This window comes from Echinops telfairi, unplaced genomic scaffold (assembly GCF_000313985.2).
Source record: "Echinops telfairi isolate 266 unplaced genomic scaffold, ASM31398v2 ScPeMD7_4;HRSCAF=17, whole genome shotgun sequence".
Lineage (NCBI taxonomy): Eukaryota > Metazoa > Chordata > Mammalia > Afrosoricida > Tenrecidae > Echinops > Echinops telfairi.
Window position 1 is genome coordinate 28112357 of NW_022103900.1, and position 25276 is coordinate 28137632.

The window sequence follows — 25276 nt, forward strand, 5'->3', positions numbered from 1 at the left end:
GTGCTTTCTTCTTCTCTTTCTTCTTTTTTTTTTTAGCGTGCGCGCTCAGCATTTCATTTAAAGAGTGAGATTAAAAAAATATATCTTTGAAAATATATAAATATTTATGAAATATTATCATGAAATAATGACTGTCCACAAAAAGGAGGGCAGGAAGACATACCAAATGCTGAAAGAGGCATATGGTATACAATGCTTTAAATATTAATTCTGATTTGCTATAAAACAATCAACTTCTTAAACATTTCACTGCTTTTTAAACCTGACTGTTAGCTCCTTAAATAGGTACTGTGCATAATTTGCATTCAAAAGCCATCTTTTTAAATGAGCTAATAAAAAGTCTTATTTACTAGTAATCACAATCCCTGGCATTTTGCCTTTCTGTTAAATAATAATGACAGATTTAAATGTACAGATCACCACTTCTGTAACCACAGTCAGAGCACATTTTCAGAATGCTCTACAGGGTACACGGCTTCGCAGATAAGGTTATAAAAAAATATTTATCTTTCATTTGCAACAGACAGACATCCATATTTAAGATTCAAGTAAGTAGCCATTTTGTGACATTATTTTAAAAGTTCTCCATTTAAATATTCCTGAGATGCTAAAATACAGCTATTTCGGGAGGGGTTTTCCTGATAACAAAGAAGGTAAGTTAATTCAAAGATAATACGTTGATTAAAACCTGTTTTCTATTTCCTTTGATTTTAAAACAGATCAATTCAACACACAGATATACTTTGCTGGGCAGTGAGCTCAAGGTGGTGAAAGAAACATGAAAACACTGCCTTTCCTGCACACATGCAGAGGTTAGGCACAGTGATAAGTAGACAAATCTGCTTTTCTTTCTCAGATACATAGTGACTGAGAGCTTACCACAAGCCACGCAACTTTAAAACACTTACATTAGGTTGTGTACCTAGAATGCAATATGCTAGTGCAGGGATGTAACAAGGAGATGGACTCAAGATACACTTTACATTCATCCTGCCTCGTTAACATAACAAAGACAACCAGTTTCCCCACTGGGATTAGAACCACAGGCCTGGAGGTCAGTATTGACAAAATTTACATTTGGGGACATAATCCAATTCATAACAGAAAGGGACGTTTCCCCAAAGAAGACAGACTGAAAATACTGTGTGGTGCTTTCCCACCTTCCAACAGATGGCTAAATTGTGGCTACAATCATGGGTGAAAGAAAACTGATCTTTCTAAACCATTAAAAGCAAGGATCATTTCTTACTTCCCTCTATATTTCCAAGATTTAATAGTTTCTGATACATGGTTGGCATTCAAAAAATACTTGTTAGTTGAATAAATCTATCAAGATAATAATTTCCCTTCCCCAAATCAGAGGATTTGATTCCAAGTGTGTGTGTAGAAAGGGAGACAGCAAAACGGACTCTTCAGTCTATCAGCCCAATGCCAGGAGAGCTCGGACACTGGAAAGGAGCCCCTAACTGAAGAGGCCAAGTCGCTCTCGCAGGGTCCCAGGCATTCCAATCACTGTACAGAGATGGAGGGGTTTACCGCAATGTGGTCTGGGGGTTCTTAGTCATTCATGAAGGCTTGGGGGCCATTCAAAACGCTAGATCTTCAATCTGTGTGGAATTTTAGGGCTGAGGGTGAGAGGATCGGCGATTGCTTACTTCTGAACTACCTGGTCTCGAATAAAGGCTCCCTGGTGCCACAGTGGGGTAAGCATTGGGCTGCTTTTGAAGCCAGCAGGTTAGTGTTTCAAACCTCGCTAACTGCTCTCCGGGAGAACAATGAGACTGGCTGCTCCCGCAAAGATGTTCAGTTTGGGAACCTTTGTGGAACAGAGGTTCCCAAACTTATTTGGCTTACTGCCCTTTTCAGAAAATAAACAGAAAAATAACAATTACTCAGCACCACTCCCTGAAAATTAAAACCGTTTGTAATCCAGGATAAAGTGTAGGTATCTGCTTTTGCAGCGCTCTCTGCATTGCTAAAGCACCTCCCAAGGGAGTGGCATGCCCCTACAGTGTTGCAAGGAGTCAGAACTGACGTAATGGCTGTGGGTTTGGTTATCTTGAACAGGTACTTTGGTGGACCTACCTCATAGCTCTAAAAACCTTACATGCGATTGCATGTTAGAAAAAATTTTTTGTTAGTATTGATTTTTTTAAAAATTGGCAGCCAAGATGTTTCGTGCTTAATAAAAAGGATAGTTGTTAAGAATCTTAAAAATCAAATTATTCACTAAGCATTGAGCAGTTTCAATAACCAAAAGCAAACTGGGAGCTTGGAATAGGTTTGTAAGTTGCTTAAGTACTATAATTGAAAAAAACTGTCACACTACCAGCATCATTTCTTTCCTGTGTCTCTGTGTCTTTAAAGGTAAGAAGGTTGGAAACGCCGCTTGAATAAACTTTCCAGTGAGGGATCACATGCCTGGATCTCAGAGGGAGATGGTCTAGTGCACTGAGGAAACGGCAGGAATGGTTTGCTCAGGGGGGCAGTTTCTGAGACATGGCAAACCGTACCATGCACATTGCTTATGGTGTGCATGTATATGTTGCTAGAGAAAAAAGCATCAGTGCAATCTCCTAGGATATTTTCCTATTAGTAAATCTTAAATGTTGTTTTAAGTTGTTCAAAAACCATAGTGTGTAACTCTAGATTTTTATCTGTTCTTCTAAGTCATCAACATTCTTTATGAGAAGTCATTGTCCATACTATACTATATGGCTGGCCCTTAGATATTAATATCGGTACATCGTCTGTAAGCATATGAGCAACTGGATTAACAATGTGTTTTTTAAATGTCATCTTATCAGTTTAATCTACATCTCCAAATTTGAATGAACACATTATGCAAGAAAACGTCTTTGACATGTACCCCAATACTGACTTTTATCCATGAACCTAAAAAATGAGTCAAATGAGAGGTAAATCTCCCTATCATTTTTTTATCATTTGCTTTTGCAAGTGTACTTTAATTGCAAACTGGGTCAGTGGTAATCTTCAATAAAAATGAATGCTTCTAGAGACAAGAGAATATGCGATGGTCTAGTCAATCTAATAAATGATTCCCTTTTCATTGTGGTGGAGATAGTGAAACTTCCTCTGCTATATTTAAGATTGCTTTAAAGTATTAAGTCAAAAGAACTTTTATGAGATACCTTGACCTTCTGACATTATGTTCTAAAACCTTAGTACTAGGGCATGGCTATGAGCATTTACAAAGATTCACCCATCCCCATCTCCCTGCTTTGCATGCTGGTATACATTCCTAATCCACATTTCTGTATCAGCAACTGAGAATAAGTGCGGGGCACAAATGTGGCCCACTTAAAAGGGATCCAGATGGAATTTTGGAATACGATGTCTGAGCTGTGATGACGTTGCCAACGATGTTAGTCTCGGGGCCAAGGGAGGCAGAAAAAAATGCGAGGATTCTTTTTACTACTGATGATCATGCTGTTTACATTATAATTATTATGAAAAGAGCTGGAATATAAACACTTGAATATTTTCACTGTTGACAGCAGTATAAGGTTTTTGTTTTTTTAAGATAAATACTTCTTTTTATCACATCTTTACTATTTGTGATGAAACAAATTTTGAAAAGGCTCTTGCTTGGTAAGATTGTTAAATTTCTAAATATGCAGTAATGGTACAGTTAAAATACATCACTAATATTCCAGTATTATCTATTTTGTTTTCTGAGTAAAGAAAGCTGAGTTGTTAGATTATTAGTATAGTTAACTTTTTGTCCTTCCATTGTTCATGGTTTTATCATGCTGAGAGAGCCTAGCATATACAAGATGCTCAACAAATATTTGCTGAATTACCTCATGAATATTCCAAGACAGCATTGAGATCTATTAGTGAGCCGTGCAATCATTTTAGTAGGCTCCAACCAATATGTTAAAAATAAACCAAATAGAAGAGAAAGCTTACACTGTACATCCAGGGTAAGCAATAATTTGTGCAAACGTTTTCTGTGGATCACAGTCACAAGACCTGTTAGCATATGAAAGAAACACTTCAGTGGATTATGACTTCCTTGGGGGTAAAAAAAGATAGGGGAAGGTACAATGGGATTACAAAATAATATATCAGAATGCATCACATAAAATGAGTATTTTTCATGAAAATTTTATTTCAGATATACATAAAAACCATGCATGTCATCTTGCTTTGGTGAGTAGCAAGTGGGTTCTTAAAAGGCATCTAAGGTGCACATACTGGCCTCGCCTCATCTGGAGGGAATAAGAGCGATGAAATTGAAGGACACATGGAAACGACTAGTGGACTAACAGGCCACGTTAATACAGGTCTCCACAATCGTGGGGCCAGAGCACTAGATGGTGCCCAGCTACCACTACCAACTGCTCTGTAAACGATCTCATTAGAAGATTTTGAGTAGAGTGGATTAAAAATGTGGAACAGAACCTCGAGTCCTAAGACACCAGGCCTATCCCTGTGTTAGAATAATCAACCCTCTAAGATTAGAGGGGTATCATTTACCCATGGACAGAGTTCAGAGGGTTCGGCAGTGTGAAGGAACAGAAATGGAAACATGGGGAAGATATGGGCTAAGTGATGTTACACTGGGGGGATTGAAATGGATGAACTGAAACAAAAGGGATATGAATTACTGAGTGTAAAACTGATGATCTGAAAACCTTCAGCTAACTCACAGTAACACGCTGAAAACAACAAAAGCCCCAGCAATATGCGTTGTCTACTGGATTGTAATGTAAGTTAGTTCCTTGCGATGGGAAGAAGATAGTTTGAAAGCCACTGCTTTAGGACCAAGCCTCTGAGGTGCTCTCCTGTGTTGGGAGTCGTCTCCGAAGCTGTGCTCCAGGGATCACATTTATCAAACTACCGTGTGAACGGTATCTCCGGGGAGGTGTGCAGCAGAGGCTTGGCGTGTACTATGCCTGGGTCTCGGACAGATCATCTGACTTCCTGTGGATACGCTCCAACCCTCAGCAGCTCCTCAAAAACCCTCTCGGCTAGTTCCACTTTTAATTTGCAAAAAGATGAGCTATTCCACTGAATCTGAAAATTTAAGTAATATACCTCTTTTAAAATTCGTTTTATTTTTCACTTGGTTGGCATTAGTGTTGCTTGATGTAAGTTCCTAGAATGTAAGAAATTTATTTATAATTTATTATAGATACAATTTGATTAACCATGTGGAAATGGAATTCATTTTCATGACACCATAGAAATATCTTTTTAACATGATTCTTAATGAGCTAAATTCTTGTAGGGCTAATTTTTATTCCCTAAAATCTGTGTACTTTTACAAGCTGCTTAAACATCGTGAAACCACTTGATTTTAGCGGATAATAGTTTAGGTCTTTGCTGGATAAAATCCAACCCAAACCCGTTGTTGCTCTATAGGACAATGATCTAGAACTCTGCCTCCTTAAAATTAGTCAAACCACAATCACAGCCATTGCCATCAACTTGATTCTGACCACAGTGGCCTTGTAGGGTGGAGCCGCGCGAGGGTTTAAACTGCTAATCTACCCGTTTTTTGTTTTTTTTTTTTTAAAAAGCCTTAACCACTGCTTCTTTATTGAAGACTTTCTAGATCCTTTAGAACTGGATTTGTTTAGTGTGTTGGATTGGAACAATTCTCCCAATGTACACATTGGGACAATTTTTCTTTAAAGGTACAAAATACATAACTGAATAAGTAAACTTTAACCACTTCTGAGTTCTGTTATGACCTTGATTTCACAGATTCAATGTGTAGAAGCAAACATATTTTAATTTCTTTAATATGCAAGGAAGCATTAAACCTGAAATCTGTAAACGGAGTAAGTGGTATAGTCCTGCAATGAAGAAAACGCCTTTAAACAGCAAGACATTGTCTGTAGTAAAAGTATCTTACAGCAAAGAAATGGCTTATTTTGTAAAAATTTAATGAGAATAGGTAAAGATTTTTTTTTTTTCAGCACACAATCAAGATTTTCATATTATGGGCAAACTCAGTTTTGGTGCATGGTTTTAAAACAAGAGCAGAGGGCAACGTTTCACCTAGAAGCCTTTATAGCAATCATGACATTTAAAGTTTTGGGTGGAAATATTTCAAAAGTAACTATTATATATTCATATACAACCTTCAAGTCTCTGCATACAAGTCATACAACCGTTCTATGTCAGTCTACAGAGGGCTCTGAAGAGTATTTTTAAACAAACTCCTCATCTCTTGAGAGAGCTAATCTATACAAATCACCCTTGATCATGGCCACCTTGTCACCTCTCTGTAGCTGAAGTCTCATCTATACAATGTGAGACTGACAACTTCTCTTTGTTTTCTTTATTGGCACATTTCCAGTGTATTATACCTAATACAGGTTTGAAATAGATTAATACATAGAACCTCTGCCCACCCCCTGCACAAAAGAAAACAAAAAGCAACCCCAAACCAAAACTCAACAAAACTCTTAACTTTGCAGCCTTTCTTTATAAACCCACAGTATCCTCTTGTGGTCTATTACATATTCTTATACCTACCATCTCAATGGCTGCCTTTAGTCAATCAAATGCATTTTGTGCTGAAAGAATTTTCATCTCCACAGTGAAAAAATATACATATATTCATGAACATTAATTTATTCATAGGTTTATGTATATTCTTGTTAGTAAATGTATATCTTTAAAAGTTAAGGCAAATAAATGTTTTAATGATTATTTTTCTAGTTCAAAGGACTGTCTTCAGTTGCTATAAATGTTGACTGAGTGCTTTTGACTAGAAAAAAAGGATGCAACTATAAAAAGCATTTCCAAACGAAAAAGTTAAATTGTATTTAACAACTTCACATACTGGAGGGAGGTCAGAGTCAACGGCAGTACTCAGCTGTTAGCTGAAAGGTATGTGCAATCCCACCCAGCAGCTCTGCAGGAGGAAGACTTGGTAAACCACTTCTGTGAAGAATACAGCCCCCCAAATCCTATGGGGGCAGTTCTATTCTGCCATGCAGGGGTCAGGTACTGATATGTCTCACAGAATTGCAAGGCCATAAAGGAATGGGTGCTTTTGCAGACAGTGGCAGGCATTCTGCAGAAGCCTGGGCTGCTGGCACTTGTGCTTTTGTTAGAGAGATGTGGTCCAAAGGGATGTGGGCCTGATGAAGTTTGCCAGTCAAGGGCATTTGATTTTGGTTTCAACTAGAGGGATACAAGCATGTGCCAGAGGGCCTTTAATGCTGAAATGTCTCTCTCTTCCAATATGCAAGTTGCTTTCAATGTACATTGGTGATGGACTTCCAGAACATACCTGCCTGTAGCAGTTTTGAGTATCTGGAGTAAGATTCAGGAACTGTGGTTCTGACCCACCAAAACTTTGCTTTACAACTTGAGTTGTGTTCAAATATCCTAGTTTTCAAATGTGTTATATAAAAATATCAAGCTTCACTTGTAATTTCATGCTGAAAAAGCCAGTAAAATCTGTAAACTTTATAAAGCAAGGTGGTTAGAGAGCTCTAGTGATAGGGTAATTTGAAGGCACTGAATAGAACTAATACAACCTTGTATATTCTTTATTCTTAGAAATTTTAAAAATGTTTTTCCCCTTACTTTATTACTAACTTTGCTTCTAATTCCCCTACTTGGATGGTAATACATTTAAAATATGTCTCACAGAATTCACTTATAGATCGGCCCATAAATCAGCATTTGGGTTATGGAGATAAAACTCTCTTTAAAGGTATTTTTGAAAATATATTATCAAGCAATCAAATCAAGTGTCTTGAGAGCAAGCGATTTCTCACCTTAATTACTGTCTTATGTAAGATTATGTTTGAGCTGATACGTAGACGACTATGAAAAAGGAGTTGGACTCCTTTGGGAGCGGGTGGAGTTGGTCATGTAGGCAGGGAGTCTCTTTCACCACCATACTTGGCATGGCCTGGCTAGCATCTTTCTGCAGTCACCTCTTTCAATGATCTACTGACCTGCCATCATCCATGGTGAAACTCACTCTTCTCTGAGTGCGGTGAGAGCAATTCTTTATAACCGGGGTTACCAAATGTGATTATCAGGCAAGGGGACGTTCTCTCAAGTTGACACAAACATTCTAATCAGTGTACACTATGATAACACCTTCTATAAAGAGAAAGCAAAAGTAACCGACTTTCGTTGATAACCCAAAGTGCATCAAACATTTTCATATGTGGCTGCACACTCACAAATGTGCTCTAATTCATAGTGTTTAACATGACTACAGATTTCGAAATTGGGAAGAATATTTCTGCTCACACAATGTTTCAGATGACGTAATTTATGTAGCCAAGGAGTTAAGAATCAGATGAACCTGGGTTCATATAATGACTCAATCATGTGTGATCCTGGGCTGTTATTTAAGTCCTCGGCCTTTCAGCTTCCTGTCTATAAAATGGGGGCAATAAAGCCTTGTATTTTAGAAAGGGGTACAAATTAGAAATAGTCTAGGTAAATCAGCTTGCACACAACATACTCAGTGATAGGGATCACTCCCTAAAAACATTGTAAAAACGAAAAGCATCCCCATGTCTAGGATCTGATTGGCAGGCGAGATAGTACTTAGCCAAACTTACATGGATAGCTGTGACTATTAGTGCACTCTGAGGTGTAGCACCACCTCTGTGCTACACGACTACTGGAGAGTGAATAAATGCCAGTGTAAACAGACATCTAGGATGGGCAATCTCAGTCGTCACAGTTTACCACACATCCAAAAGGAAAAGGGCAGTAGAAACCCCTTCGATACTTAGCTCATCAAAGAGTTACATTAATTAGTAAATCTATCCATTTTTATAGCCAGCTGCATATCAGACCTATGCACATTAATTAGTATTTAATTTTATTAGGTTTTGTATTTTGAAAATTCTGACTGACCTAGGCTTTCATTAAGTGTATGCTTCTTGTCAGCTTCCACGTGATTGGCCACATCCACATCATTATTAGACATTTATTCTTGCTATTTATATGCTAACACTTTTCTTATATTAATGAAATTTCAACCTGTGTGTTTTGACACTCCCAGCACTGGCAAGCCAGGTCAGATGTTTGACACAAATGTTATGGAAAAGGGGGAAAATTTTTTTTTAACACTGTGTGAAGTTTAAATGTGACAATTGGAAGAAACAAGAAATACAAATAAATGTTGATCTTTTCCCATTTAAATGAATTAAAATATAGCATTAAAAAAATACATACACTTTGCACATATGCACTTCGACCTGAAATAAGATGAAGTAAAGGGTATCAAAATTTAAAGATATAACGATTAGAGGTATGTTCAATAAATAAGGTGCTTTTAGAAAATAGTGATTAGCCCTATCTATCTATCTTGGATCTGCTAGATGCATAAGATGAAATTCTCATTTGTGTGGAATTATCTGCAAATGAAGATGATCCTGGAAACCTGGAAGCTCCTGATAGTATAAATATCCTGCTAAACATATAAAAATGAAGCTCCGTGAGATTTCTTAGACTGTGGCTATCAAGGAGGTGCTCATCATTTAAAACAGCTTCTAAACCTTATATATTTTTTAACATAAGAGGCCATCGAACAGTTAGTTCTTGATTAAATACGAATATCAAAACAGAAACATACAACACAAATTGTAGAGGATGGCAGGCATGAATGGCAACACTGGGGAGGAAAACACGTGATTTTTGAGCTATGACAAAGAGAAGTGGGTTACAATGCTTTTCCAGGATGGTGGTATGATACACCCTATACATAGCTTACACGACAGCGTATTATTAAAAAAAGCTTCAGCAGTTTTTCATCTCCAGCAGCAATCTGGTTTTGAAAGCCCACTGCTTTCAGATCTGAATAATATTATCTCTACAATTGCCTTTTATTCCCTCCTGTCATTTCTCACAAACCTCTCGAATCATTAGTTTTGGGTTTTGCATACACTTTCTAATGGGTTCAGGGTCAGATTATCTGATGCTTCAGTGACTTTGCCGCTCTTGTGCATCTTCATTATAACACTTCTGGGGACTCAAGTGCACACACGGAGTTCTTTTTACTAACGTGCATACTTTGAAACAAATTTGTCTCTACATTAATAAGTGGATGAAGAGGTGCAGTAAGTTTGGGCTCAAATCTTACTGTTCATGGTAAAATTGATGGTTCCATTTTAGAAGATAAATTCTAAAATAATGTCAAGATAAAAAATTCTGGAAATCATGTTTTCAAGCCTTTTTATTAGAAAACGTAATTCTTTAAATAGAGAGAGTAGCCAATATCCATTCTTGAATGTTCTCAAGCAAATAATAGTAAGGGATAGCAAACTAGGGTAAGAAAACATTAGCGGGTGGCTTTCTACTTCATGCAAATTCTAGTTACCTTTCCTATCTATTTGTCTATTTCTAGTCAGAAAGCAAGGGGGGGGAAATGCATTCATTTTCACCTTTTTGGGGTTTCAAAAATGAGCTTCATTTACTTGTGTGCAGGCAAACGCTGGAGAAAACAGCTTTCGATTCGCATAGGCCAAACGCTTGTCTGACAAACCAGGCAACCTGCCTCCTATGGCTTCTTTTGCACTTTAAAATCCACACAGATCACACCCCCAACTGGAAGTCACACGAGGCTCAAAATGACACAGATAGACAACAAATAACGGAAACGCCCCAGATCCCCTTGGCTGCCATTCTCTCTAATAGACAACTTAGCGTTCTGTAAATAAAATCATAAATACTAAAGAAGTAATGAGAATTTCACAATGGGGGGAGGGGGGATGAGGGAGGATCATCTGTTATAATAATAAATATTTTGGTACAAATTCTTTTAAAAAAGTAGAAAAGTTTAGTACCTCGGGGTACTTTTTTCTAATAAAACCATACCTGCTTCAGAACTTGTTTGATTATAGCTGCTAACAATGCTGTTTGGTATCACTGGAGTGGAGGACGCTGAAATTCTTGACTGAGGTGGATTGGGATGTAATGAATTTCCTAAAGCCATGCCCGACTGACTGAGCATCCCACAGTTCCCGCTAGCCTGAATCTGATTGATCAAACCTGCAAGACGGTGGTTCGGGACTGGACTGTTACTGTGAACAAAGTTAGTATTTGCATTGTGGCAGTGCACAGCTTCCCCTCTCAGAGGTATGTTCTGTGCCAGTGAGTTCTGAAGAACACTGGAGCTCATGTTGGGATCTGTAAAATGCAGCTGGTTAGCAGAGCAAGGCAAAGCAGTATTTGAGCCCCCGCAAACCGGGGTACTATTGCTACTCAAGTGAAGTAACTGAGACATTGAACTGATGGGAAATGGACCCTGACCCTGCTTCCTTAGCAGGTCGGGTCCAGGCTTAGGAACTGCAGAACTATCCACTTGAGACTGTCTGAGCAAGCTCAATACTGTGGTAGGCGGCTGTTTTCTTTTCCGCATTGAGTCTTTTTGCTGAGACATCAGCTTATCTCTTAGTGCTGCTCGACCACTTTGCCCTTCACCTGTTGGGAGAAGCATGTTGGCAGTAGGAGGGAACATGGTGTTTAAAGTGCTATGTCCTTCAGTGTTGCCGCTGCCGGCAACAGCTCCAGAATTGCTACTGCTGCTACTGTTGTTACCAGCAAGTTTGTTTTGATTTGCTAGCTGTGCTTTGGCTGCTGCTGAGAGTAAACTACTTGCTGGAAAGGAGGCAGCATTGTGCTGGTTCAAGATCTGATTTAAAGGCATTCCCAGCAAACCAGGCTGACTCTTTACAGAACCACTTCCGGCAGGTGCAGTAGGAAAGGCTGCACTGCTTGGGGTATTTAGTACATTACTCATTCCAGCAATTAATGAATTAGGGATATCCTTGTACTGGTGATATCCATCGGACTTGGTAGAAGGGCTTGATGGCATTGATGGTCTTGGGGACCCTATTGTTGACCGTGGTGACCTGGGTGGAACCTTAATACCACTGCAAGTGGCCTGGGGTCCTACAGGTGGCATCATGAAATTTCCATGATCTGATGATGTGGAAGATGAACGTGATCTTTGGGGGGATGCCTCAATCCTTCCAATTCCAGTCCCCATCATGTGCACTGGGGATGTCACTGGAGAAGGGGACAGGGAGGTTGAAGCTGAATGTTGAACTCTTTGTACATGACTCCCGTGATTCATGTGACCAGGTTTTACAGTTGGCAAAGGGAGATTACTTGGCAAAGGAACAACAGCAGGAGGCATGCTTACATTCATCACAGGTACCTGAGAGTGGACGTTTGAATGGAAATTGGTTGGATTAATGATAACAGGGTTCTGATTCACCGGTTTACTAGGAATAGGGTCAAGAATGCCAAGTGGGTCTTTCTCGGATGTTAATGGCTTTTTCTGAAGAGCACATGAAGGTGGAGGAGGGGGTGGTGGGCCTTGGGGTGGTTTGTGGTGGAACATCGATCGTGGTATTTCCATGTTAGTTGAAAAGTTACACATTGGTTTTTTCATTACTGGACTCTTGGTAGTCAAGGTTGGGGAAAGAGGTATGTTAGTCCTTCCAGCCATTGCACAGGATGACTGTACAGGAGAGCCATGGAGCATTACTGAAGGTGGAGAAAGTGGAGTCCTATTCAGGTGAATGGGACTAGAATTGGGAGCTCCATGAAAACCAGGATGATTTCTTGTGAAAACATCAGGGCTTCCAAGCGGGTCAGTCCTTGGCGAGATTGAGCCATCTCCATATATCTGGGATCCTGATGACGCTGGGCTGGGCAGGCCCCCATGGCTGCCACGGAATGGAGATTTCTGTCCATGTTCACTGCTGCCCAATCTCTGCCGGGGGTAGACGGGGTGGAGTTCTTGTTGCTGGCTCCCAGGCAGTTCTTGTACATACAACCTTCCCGTGGTATTAGATGATCCAGTCATGAACTTGAAAGGATGCTTGCATTCGGGCATTACAGAATTTGTACTTCCTTCATGCGACTTATTTCTCACTGATCTTGGAGTTGCTGCCCGAGAAGGTACTACTGGAGTTGCATCTGATGTGAAAGAGAAAGGGAGGGAAAAAAAACAATCTGTTAGCAGCCTCTCTTCTTTTGTGGATCTATGCTAGTGGTGGGGCCTGGGGGTGGAGAGGGGAGGAAGGTGGAAATAAGGCAGAGAGGATGTAGAGTACCTGGAAATGGGAGATTTGCAGCAAATAGAAACGATCACTCAAGGCAAGTGAAATTTTGAGGAAAAGAATGTGCACTTAACTCTTATAGGTGACCAAAGGTCCCTAATAACTACTTATCTTACCTATTTCTTCCTTACCTGTTAATAAAGGATGGGGATTTATATCAGTACACACTGATATTAGCCACTCTAATAATATTAAGACTGTGAAAATTTGAGACTGAAAGCCCACACGGGAATAGCTAGCTTGTTGAATCTGAAAATTTCAAGAACAGCTATAACAGAAATGGTAATCTGTGTGGCATAATACTTCTTTAGCTGACTGAAATAAATTGCCACTGCACCAGAAAATCTGTACCCTATAAATGTTTCTGTTACTCTACTAAAACCGCCTCAGGACAGCTACAGTAACACCGATCCCAACATTTCTTCACTGCGAGAGTAAAAAGAGTCTTAATTTTTGTCAAGTAAGTGAATGGGATTCTGGCGCTTTTATGGTGAGACTGGTAACAACAGAAAATGCAATGATATTACAATCATGCTTAGTTTTACATCATGTCTGTTGCCATTGTTAATTTATTTGCCCTTAACCAGTCATTACTGTAAAAAAGGACTTAGCCAATTAATATACATAAAAGATGGCAATTCTTTTACTGGCATAGAATCCTGAAGCAAAAATTCAGAGTGCTAAAACCTTCAGACTAGGTTCCAATTGAGTATTCTCTTTTGACATGAATACATTCTCTCTACCCTGCTTTTGAAAATCCCTTCAGTTCTCTTGGAGACCAGAGAGAATACAGGTAACAAAAGCTCATCATACAACATTTTCACTCTATCATGTCAGAATTCTAAGTGTAAGTTTTCTGTTAAGTCCCTAAGGATGTTTAACTATTTTATAAAGTTGTGTCTTCTACAATAGAAATTGCTACATAAGTATATCTCATATGCCAGTTCTCATCATTGGTTGGTAGTGGCTGCCTAGAGAGCTGTGCTGAAAGCACCTTGGGCTGGAGCTGGTTCCATGACCCAATGCTAATGTGGCTGTCTATCACGGGAGAGGGATGGAAGGGGCTTATTCATACTCTGTATTGGCCATGTTTGTCCGGTGACCTACACAACACCAGAGCAATTCAATAAGTATTGCTACCAGGATGCCAGTTCCTACATGCATGCGTTTATACCGAAGAAACATGTGCATAAACTTATTTGTATGCTCAGTGGATTGGCTGTAAGCAAGTTTTCCAGTAATCGGTCTCAATCTCATTAGGGTTGAGAATCATTAGATTAAGGCATAATTAAAACCATGGCTTCTAAAAGGAATCACTGGGTCAGTTAAATTCAAGAGCAGGAGGCTAACTCAGAAGTATGACAACTGTTTTGAAAATTCTAAAGGGGTAGTTTTGATACATTTTTTTCAAAATATGATCAAGGGGTTTTATTAGGAAAAAGGTGTAAAAAAATTGAAAACTGCACTAGCGGAAAAAAAAAATAGCCAGGAAATTTGCCCTAAGGGATTTTTTCTCATGACAATGTTCACTCAAGGGCTGGTGTGTAAAAGAGGAAACCTTACCTCGCCCACCCTTCATTCTGATCGTGCCCCTTCAGAATTTTTTTTTTACCCCAAACTCTAAGAACATTTAAAAGGAAAGCAATTTGAATCCCTCGAGAATGCCATGACTGCCATTGTACTGTAACTGAAAAGCGTAAAGTTCTTTGGGGAAGTATGGAAATAAAACCTTCAGAAGTGTATAGACCTAGTTGAAGGATGTATTAAGAAACACAGCTTCACATTTAAAATTTTTTGTTTAATAAAGGCTACTACAAATCTATAGCAGCATTTTTTTTACTTCCCCAGGTATTAACAAGTATAATTAACTTCATTTTCCAAGGAATACTTATTTACATGAGTAACCTGCATGTTTAAGATATACATATATCTATATTTATTCCTAGAGAAATGTGAGCTTTCTCTTTCTAGTTTGGTGTTGATTTTTGGATAGAGTAATTTCTAGAATATATAACAAGTTGAGAATCAATAGTTAATAAAATTATAGCAGTTATATACAACATTGAAGTTCATTTTCTGTTTAAGAGAGATTTTTTTTTAAGTGAAAGAGCAGCGGTGGTAATAAATCCATCAAAGGGTACGTGCTTGTAGAAAATGGGGATGTGCCGACTACGCCTCCTCTATAAGGTTGCTATGAATCAGAAGCAACTCGGTGACACACACACGAGGGATACCCCCCCAAAACTGGAATTTTTTCCCCCCAAAGCTATGAATTAAAATTTTTTTTTTTTAAAACAAAATAACCTTATCCCTTTCAAAGGACTCTCCCTTACACTTAATACATTTGTCAAATCTGTGATTCCATTCTCAGAAACGTTTTTCAAACTCATCTGTTTGGATGGCTGACATCACGTCCCTCGTTTTTATTTTTTTAACCTCAATTACATCTTCATCAAATAGCTGTCCTTTCATGTCCCTCTTCATTTCAGGAACAAAAAGAAGTCACATGGGGAGGGTGAGGTGAGTAAGATGCATGGGAGAAGAGAGACATGCTGTTTTTTTGCCAAAAACTGGAGCACTGGCTGCATGAGCAAGTGCTTTGTTGTGGTGGCAAAACCAGTGCCCTGTATGCCACAACTCAGGCCTTTTTTGTCATGGTGCACATTGTTACACAATCTTTTCAGAACCACTAAGTAGAAAGCTTGATTAACAGTTTGACCTGGAGGAAAGAACTCTGAATGCACTGTGAGTTGACATTTTTGTCTGTTCAGAAAGTTGATGGCCATCTAGAAAGAGGTTTGTCATCAATTGACATTTCACCCTTTTTGAAATGAGAAAACCACTGTACACGGCAGTGTCCTTGGAAGCTGTGTTCAACATCAAAACAGTTTCTGCGTCATTTTTCCCGAGCAGAAAATAAAATTTCACATCCGTGTGCTGTTCTCTTAAGTTGGCCATCACCAAAAACGAGTTTGGAGCTAAGCTACCTTGATGGAACAATTAACTGTGACCAGAGAGAACCTTCCCAGGTGACGCCACTGGATGCACTAAGAGTGAGTTCCTCTATACTGGTCTGGTGGTAAAAATGCTTACTAAGACATCTCAGCTCTGCCCAGTGCAATTCCGGTTTTTTGGGGGGTACTCCCTCGTGTGTGTGTATGTGTGTGGGTGTAAGATACAAAGTTCTTGGCACAGTGATTTCTGTTCAGCAGGTGCTCTGTGAGTAAAGAACAATGCTGCTAGTTCCTGATCTGCTACACTGGAGACTTGATACCATACTTTCCAATCTTACTGCTAAGAAAAAGGCTACACTTGTTTCCTAAAAAGCAGTAACACTTTTTCTTTTGTTAGCTCAGCTATACACACTTGCACAGCATTTTTATGTGCTAATTAGTGTTTATTCTGCTTGTTTAACTAGGTGATCTGGACAGGAAATTTGGGGAAACAACCTTCTGGTAGTTTTTTGGAACAAATTTACTATTTGTAATAAAATGATAGAACATGCGGAACTTAAAAGCATTGTGCATATTTGAAATGTAGGAGGGGGCCATGTTTGGCAAAGTGATTTCAAATGATTCCTTTACTGGAGAGGAGTGGAGGGTGGGCATCTGTAAACCCTTCACCACTATTACTTACTCGTCCCTCCTCCAGGACTGGTGAGCACCAGAGAAGGATGTGGGGCTTCCATGCTTTTATGAAGTGTGGCCACTGCAATAATCTTTCTCTTATGTATGCATAGCTTGGTGACATCTTCGTCGGCTTTAACATCCTCTGCAGTTCTCTGTTTCACAGCAGCTCCGGGATCAAAATTAAACACCTGGAAAAAGCAGTCTTTGTTTAGAATAGGTCTGTTAAGACATTCAATACAAATATATGCTTTCTGCACAGAACAAGAAAACAACTGTGAAGAGATTGGGCCATAAATCAGAATAAAACTCTGTCCAGCTTTTAAATATAAGATAAGCAATCTTATATAACTTAAGAAATATTTCTGCTCAAGATTTTTAGTGGTAAAGTAACTAATTAAAATTATTTTAAGTCTAAGAGACTGAAGAGGAATAGTAGAAAGCTATGCTATCTGGTTGCTTCCTAGTTAAATATGTTCTCATGCTGTAAGAGTATAATAAATGATGAAAGTTAAAAACAACACCCCAAACAAAAAGCTCTGATATTTCTACTTGCCAATATTTTCTTTGGTCTCATTTTATTATTATTAATATTATATTTTCACCCATATTTTTAAGAATTTATTTCTCTACTTGAAATTTTTCTAAGATGCTTCAAATTATTATCTTTTTGGAATGAGAAAATATATAAATAAGTAAAAAGGAAAGCACTGTCTGTTAATATTTACTTCTAAATATAGCACGATAATGGGACATCTAGAGAGCAATGACCTGCTTCTCTAGTAAATAATACATTGCTATTTTAAATAATCTTACTTTTTATTTTGTACAGGAGCAACTCAGTTTCACGCCTTGGCTACAAAGGTTCAGCTCTGGGATTTTAGAAAAGATTTGTGGCAGATTTATCAACACCACCTACCAACACTAGCACTAAAAATAACGCTGCAGATTTGAGCAGCTGTAGTTGTAAAACGGAATTTTGCATTAAAGTCGGAGCATAAGTATAGCTCTAGTAAAATGGCACAAAAGTGGTTGTAATGAAATACTTCTTATGAACACAGGTTTGTCACCTAAGAAAATGACTCTTGTATTTGAACCATTTTCACAATCTTTTCAGCATTGCAAAAGGTGGGCAAAAGATGTTGAGTTAGGTAAAAATTTAAATTGCATGGATTTCTGGAAGCATTTATAGAAAAACAAAATACCAAATGAGAAGAGCACATATATTATACACCTTAAATTTAAAAAGCCAACAACAACAAACTGCTGAGAGATCTGTTGTGAAATGATTACCTTGGGGAGGATCAGAGGACATTCCAAACCACACTTGCATGTTCCGTCAGTAAGCAGGTATGTTTTAACCTGCTCCAAGCAAGATAGCAAAGACCCACTGGGACTGTAAAAATAGTAAAAAAAAAAAAAATCAGGAAATAATTCTGACTGCAAATATTATATGAAAACAGGCATGGTTTATACGCCTCCTACTGTCCTTCACAGGATAATATTTTCCTACTAGGGAAAATCATTTTCTTTGTCAATATTATGTTAGCTACTAAATTACAGTCTCTAACACTATAGCTCTTTCCTTAGAAGCAAAAATTTCTTAGGAAAATACCTATCTTCATAGGAAATAAAGAATTTTGAAAACTAGGAGAACTGAAGATGGACCGAAGATGGGGAAAGCTCTATTAAGAAAGGCTGCTGATCTACAGAAAGGACAGTTCGAATCAGGAAAAAACCAGCAAGGAGAGCAACTCCACAAAAGTAATCATTACCATTGTACACGAGAAGATCTGTGTACAAGGTCTGAGGGAAAACGGCAATGTAAGAACACGCTGGAAGTCACACCAGAAACTCGGAGAGTCCCCAAAGGTTGGGCCTCACAAGTACTTCTCTTTTAATCTTGGCGTTGAGAACCACGCCGACCTGAGCCAAAAACAGGTCTCTTAGTTTTCCCTCTCTTCTTCCCTGAGCTGTTTGACTATGGACAGACCAGTGTAGCCTAACTCAAAGTGAGAAGTCAAACTGCAAGGAGAAGAGCAGAAGTGACGACAAAGGATGGGGTTTTTGAGGAAGTGAATCCCAAGTGGTAGTGCAGGCGGGTCCACGGAAGTCATTATGACACTGTGAATCGAATCTACGGATCAGGTAGTGAAATCAGCATGATGTAAATCTTTACTGCTGCTTTAAAAAAATAATATTGGCATTTGGTTTCACTCACTCTTGTTGCCATCTAATCAACTCATCTGACTCACAGCGACCCTATAGGATAGGGTAGAACTGCCTCAATAGGCTTCTGAGACTGTCCTTCTTTAGGGGAATAGAAGTCTCCTCTTTTTCGTGTGGAGCAGAGGAAATGCCCTTGACCTACGGACCTGACCTTATAGTTAGCAGCCCAGTGTGTAACCCACAATGCCACCAGGGATCCTGTGGGTTTCCAAGGCTGTAAATCTTGATGGGAGCAGGAGCTTCAATTCCCGCCCCCCCCATGGGTTTGCCCCACGGACCTTGAGATGAGCATCCCAACACGCAGTCTGCTTTGCCATCAGAGCACCTTTTTAGGCATGTAATTCGATTCAGTGCCATCAAGTCCACTCCTGCTTGTAGCGACCCTATAGGACAGGGTGGAACTGCCCCTATGAATTTCGGAGGCTAACTCTTTATAGGGGTAGAAAGTCTCATCTTTCTCCCGTTGATGCATATAGAAAATCTAAATTAAACCTTTCACTAGTATTTTTTCCCCTGTGGATCACAGGCTCCCAATCTCACTTGGCCTTATTGCTGGCATTGTTGTTTTTTTTACGCAGCAGTCCCCTAGCAATTTAACAAAGGCTTGTGCTATAGCTCATAATCCAGGATAAAGTATAGGTAATATTGCTTTTGCAAGCCCCCTGAATTGTTCCAGGGCCTCCCGGTGGTGGTATTGCCCATTTTGGTAAACACGCCGTAGATGCTATATAAAGACTAACTCCCTATATTATAGACCTGGCTTCCCTCATAGGAAAGAAGGGCAATAAGAGGATTTGGGGAGTCCTGTAATTTTGTTACTAATAGTATCTTCATTATTCTCCCATGTAAGAATTTCATGAGTTTTGTGAAAAGCAACAGCCTAACATTCTGTAGCTAAATTTGTAAGGATTGAGTCCTAAAAGAATATAATTTTAAAATTAAACTGAAGACAAGCAGTCCAGACTCCTATTTGTACCCTATGCTCTAAACACTTTAAGAACACTTCCTCTCAATCACTTGGTTTCTTTCCTTCAGTTATAGCTCTTTAATTAACTTCTGAGAGTAATAATTAATGTAAAACATAGTTACAAGGCTTGGGGCACAAAGCTCAGAAGAGTGGAAGCAGGTGGGAAATGCGATGTGTAGCCTTGATGCCACCCTCAGGCAGGAGCAGCTGGAAAGTTAACTTAAAAATTAAAGCACATTGCACATTGAAGAGGGAGCTACAGAAGTAGGGCTAGCCTTCTATGCAGGCTGAAGTAGCAATTTAAGGAGTTATATACAAACAGATGAAGCTCATGCTGGCTTAATTTGAAAGTTTTTTACCTATCAGGGAAAGTGAGTTTCCAAAATAATTCTTAGCACACATATCTGAACATGGAGAACTCACACTAACAGGGTTATCAAATGATGACGTCTATTCAGACTTGGAAACTCATAAACAAGGTAACAGACAAATTCCAGACCCGTTTTTTTTTTTTTTTTCCTTTCAGCAATCTGAAAAGCCGACTTGCCCTTCATAGGTATTAAACTGTCCAGATTTTACAGCCATTTGCTATAAGCAGAATCTATACCTGCTCTCTACAAACTAGAAGGACTGTGCATAGGAATGTGTATTATATTTATAAAAAGGCACCCTGGCCCTTTGCAAACAGCACTAGCAATAGGAAGAGTTGAAGAAAGTTATTTTGTTGTATCTTCCCCATCGTGTCTAATTAAGGCTACTAAGATAGGAGGTGAATTCCGTATTCCTTGCCTTTTTATCCTGTAGCCTCGATTACTATAGTGCGTACTTTTTAACGTCACAGAGGAAGAAAGGTGAGCCCAGAATTTCAATTAGGAATTAGATTTACCTCAAGGCACTTGTTCCACAGAATAGAAATATAACTTAGAATCTGAGCTGACTTTCTGAGTCCTTACGGTATGAAATGCTTTGTGTTTCTGTGACAGAGAGTACCTCTCATATAAATCCTTCTTCGGGGGATAAAGGACTTCATTGAATAATATAAAAATACAAATAGTACAATACAATAATACCAATAATAACATTAGAAGTCAGTTTAAGGATGGGATTTGGTGTGTTTTCAAAAGTTCTAACTATTTTCAATTATGTCACAAAGACGGATTGAATGCCACAAGTGATGAAACTTGGCGATTATATAATAGTAAGACTAAAACTACTTGCCAACAGCTTAGTTATTCCATTTAATTTATTCTACATGAGATATATGCCATCAAAATTGGAAACAGGGATTTCTGCTTTATTTGTGTAATTTTATTTGTGAGATGAAGAACCATTCCCATCATGATTTTTTCTCTTTAATTACCATGTGCAACTGAATCGAGTAAAACTGCGCAGAAAAAATAAGGCATTTATTTTTAGGTAATATCAGGCAGGGAGGAATATAGTAACCGAAACTGCCTATAGATAAACACACTCAACCTTCTATTGGAACGTTCAACTGAAGCATTGTGAGGAAGAGCATCATATTGTCAACAGATACTGGGTCTATTTTCAATATTTTACTTTCTTCAGTGAATGTGGTAATGATGCTTTTTATGTTTCTTTTAGAAATCTCCATATTTTTTCTCTATCCTTCTAGTTTGTAAAGAAGATATGCAGAATGACACCTTCTTTTAAGCACAAGTAATGCACAAAACCTCTCTCTGGTAACTCAAAGCAATTTGCATTGCAAAACTGCAGAATAAACACACGAGAATATTTCTAGCACAAAGGTCATTTATTCAAATTTACTTAACACGCTATCAGTCATGGTATTTTGCTCATGGAAGAGACTCTACCACCTTAATCTTAGGTGTGCAACCTTGAGGTAGCATAGGTAATAATAAAGCTCACCTGACATAGAGCACTCCACTTTGATCCACTCGACGCTGCCAACCCACAGGAACTTGTATAGCTGGAAGACACCCATCCTTGTCCCCTCCGTCACACTCCTTGCCTCCATTCATTTTCTGTGTCTGCTTGGGACTCTTCAAAGATATCAGCAATACGATGATATCCTTATCTTACATGGCATGATGGCCTTCAAAGACAGGCCAGCGCAGCACAGTGTTTCCCAGACGGTACAAAACGCATTGGGAAGCTTCAGCTCAGTTTGGAACCAAGTCCTTAAAATCTGCCATTGTGATAAATCAGTTTCCCATTATTAGTCTACATTAAATAACTGATATTTAATTCTTATAGGTGGTCTACATGGGTAAAAATGAATGCTTCTGATTAAGGAAAATCATAATTCACCAATGCTGGTACCTGCCCGAAGGGAGGGGTGGGGAGTGTAAAGTTTTTATTTCAACATTTTGTCTTGAACTTTGATGGCGGCCTAAAATAATCTCTATTGTTTAGAAACCAGTCTCATTTTTACAGTGTGAGTCAGTTATGATTTCCAGGTACCACCCGTCTTTATCGGCCACATTCTTTGAAGCTTCTCTCGCTCTGCCCCTGGGAATCCATGTTGTTGCAGGTTGGCTCATCTGATGTTTTCATGTCTTCAAAACCCCAACAACATAGCCTGAAACACATATAACATACAAGCTGTATATTTAGCGTTGAAAAACCAAGAAGGTACACAATTTAAAAAAAGAATAAACTGCCAAATGTACCACACCACTTTGAGGTTCTCTGGCATTAAATTATGTGACGAATTCAACTTATTTTCCTCTTTCAACTTGATTTACTTACTTCAGTTATACCAATTTGCCTGTTCTTCATCATACCTAACTTTGTAATTACTCCGTGTCGAGCCATAATTATGGTCTCTCTCTCTCTCTCTCTCTCTCTCTCACACACTCCTCCTCCTAGCTCACATAAAAACACATCCGTTACCTCTTATGACCTGACAACGGAAAATTGTGAGCTACATCTTATTCATGCCTTAATTCTATATATATCTGTGATTCACTTTTCTTTTTCAGTCTGTATATTGGCCCAAAAAGAACAGCTGCTTGAAAAAATAAAGAAAGAAAAAGGGAGATAAACAGAGTCTGGTCCCCTAATAGAAGACAAGCCTGTCATCTCCGGGCTCCTGACCCCAGAGCAGGAGCTGTCTTACAGTCAAGGGGTCCTAAAACCCCTTTGGTTTGGGGATGCACTCTTTGTTGCGCTACCAGGTTCAGTTTGCAGAAGGCATGCTGGCTTGAAACCACAGGAATATTTTATGTAAGTCATCTTGATGGGAATGCTACACACAAAAAGGTGACAAAATTTTAAAAGTTTTAGTGCCCAATCCTGGTAGATAATAGGATGCCATTGGTAGCAGCATTACTTGTTACTGTAAACCAGTGTTTAAAGATTAATTTAAGATATGGTATTTGTTACATTGTGGGCCTCATGAAACTACATTAAAAGACAAATTTGAAAAAAATAATTTGTGCTATCTGATGATTTTCTCATGACAGCATTATCCACAGATTTTAAAAAATGCTGCATTAAAAAAACTTAGGTGGACATAAAGAGCAGGTGGAAAACTGTTAGATGATTTCAGACTCATATGGAAGTATGGATTCAAAACTATTCCATGAAATTTAAAAACAAATCAAACTATTCTTTTAGGCACAAGATTTCAAAACTGCAATTGAACTTAATCAACTATTTGAAGTATAAATAGACATATAATTACTTAGTAATCCTAAATGTCTACATGTTCCTAGTGGCCCAAACATTGAATCTTCCGCCTCACCTGTTTTGGATCACTACACTGGAACAGCAGAATATTGCATTATAGTCAAGGTTCTCATGCACTCAGACATAATCCTTATTAGCAGACTCATCTCTGAGACAAGCTGACGGAATTTTAATGCAGCACATACTCATTTAATGGAAGGCCAGGAATGGTGAGTGAGTATGGAAAACACTAGCAGATAATGGGAAAAACAGCAACGCTGTATTGGGGAAAATGTGAACTATAAAGAGAATGCTCAGGCTCAGTAGTTACAGTCTCAAGATAGTAATTTGCATTGTGAGCCCACTCCATTCGGCGTGTCTAACAAAAGGGCCCACGTGCAGACAAAATGCCCAAGTTTGGTATCCATCCATTGCACTTTTAATGAGGACCCCTGCTACTCACTTAGGCTTACTCCTGTTTGGTCCAGCAGTTAGTGAGCATCTACTGGCTACTGTGCTAGGTACTGGAAGTACAAAGATGGTAAGGTCCCTTCATACAGAAGGGCAGAAAAGGACAAGGGAGGAGAAGGGAAAGGAATGGAGCGAAGACAGAGAAGTCCCAGGCAACAAGAAAGGGTCTATCCCAGTTCTAAGGAGCTCCCAGTTTAGTGAAAGGTGTGGCGAGCTGAAATTCAGACCATCCAGGTCTCTCGGCTTTGTAACAAGCTCAGTACTCTTATGACAGAATGTGCTTAAAATAAACAAACAGTTTATCTCTTTTCATGCCTTTTTATTGTGTTTCCAAAAGAAATCTCTTGAAGTGGTTTCTGATTATTAGACTGGACCCACGCCCACTTTGGATATTTCCGATCATTTGATGCCTATTTCTTATCTGCCTACCCTTATATGCGGCTCCAATTTCCCCGAGACTGGCTGGCTCTCTCCATTAAGTAATTTGTGGATCTGCCAGATAATAACATTGGAGTGATTCATGCCAAATGTCTCCCTCACATTTCAGTAGTCATAAATACAAATATTGTATGGCCTGGTTTTGCTTACACCAGCAGTTCTCAAAATGACCTGTCCCTGGACTAGCATTACCACCAACAGCAGTAACACCTGGGAGCATTGGTTAGAAATGCAAATTCCCAGGCCCGTCCCAGCCACACTGATTCCGAAAACTCTGGGGCAGTCTATTTTGGAGCCAGGCTCCAGGTGATTGTGATACTTGCTTCAGTTTGAGAAGCACTAGCTTTGACCAACTGGGGCCCTTCCCAGGACCTAGCCACCGCTCTGTGCATCTCCACCCAGGCAAGCAGCAAGCAGCGAGCAGCACACAGCTTTCTGTCCTTGCACCTAGAGTCATCCTTTTTCACGCTTTCAGCCTTTTGGCATAGCAAGACTGTAAGGGCTCTAGTGGAGAAGGCCACTAACCATTCCACTATTCTTTATTTAATTTGTAAAAGGCATTGTTTTTCTGATTGCAATATCCACTTTCTGTTTGAGGATGAAAATGAATATTCACTTGTAATCTTACGAATCAAAACCAAGCTCACTCCCACCGAGCCACTGCTGACTCGTAGGGACCTCCCGTGGATTTCCGAGGCTGTATCTGTTTGGGGAATAAAGAGGCTTTCTCCCACAGAGCTGCTGCTGGTTTCAAACCGACAACTGTGAGGATCGCACAGAAATCTCACTTCTGAATAGTA

The 25276-nt window shown here is 39.1% G+C and overlaps 1 protein-coding gene across 2 annotated transcripts in view; it reads right to left on the reverse strand.

Annotated features, from left to right (window-relative positions):
* The window catches only part of MBD5 (methyl-CpG binding domain protein 5), a 176036-nt gene that overhangs the window by 60011 nt on the left and 90749 nt on the right, over positions 1–25276 (reverse strand). For both annotated transcript variants that reach the window (XM_004703834.3, XM_045298527.1), the window contains exons 2-5: positions 21804–22476; positions 18011–18113; positions 16728–16908; positions 10837–12948 (exon numbers count right to left, since the gene is read on the reverse strand). In XM_004703834.3, the coding sequence (XP_004703891.1) occupies positions 10837–12948; positions 16728–16908; positions 18011–18113; positions 21804–21916 (2509 nt within the window). In that variant the 5' untranslated portion in view covers positions 21917–22476. The remainder of the gene's footprint in view (positions 1–10836; positions 12949–16727; positions 16909–18010; positions 18114–21803; positions 22477–25276) is intronic.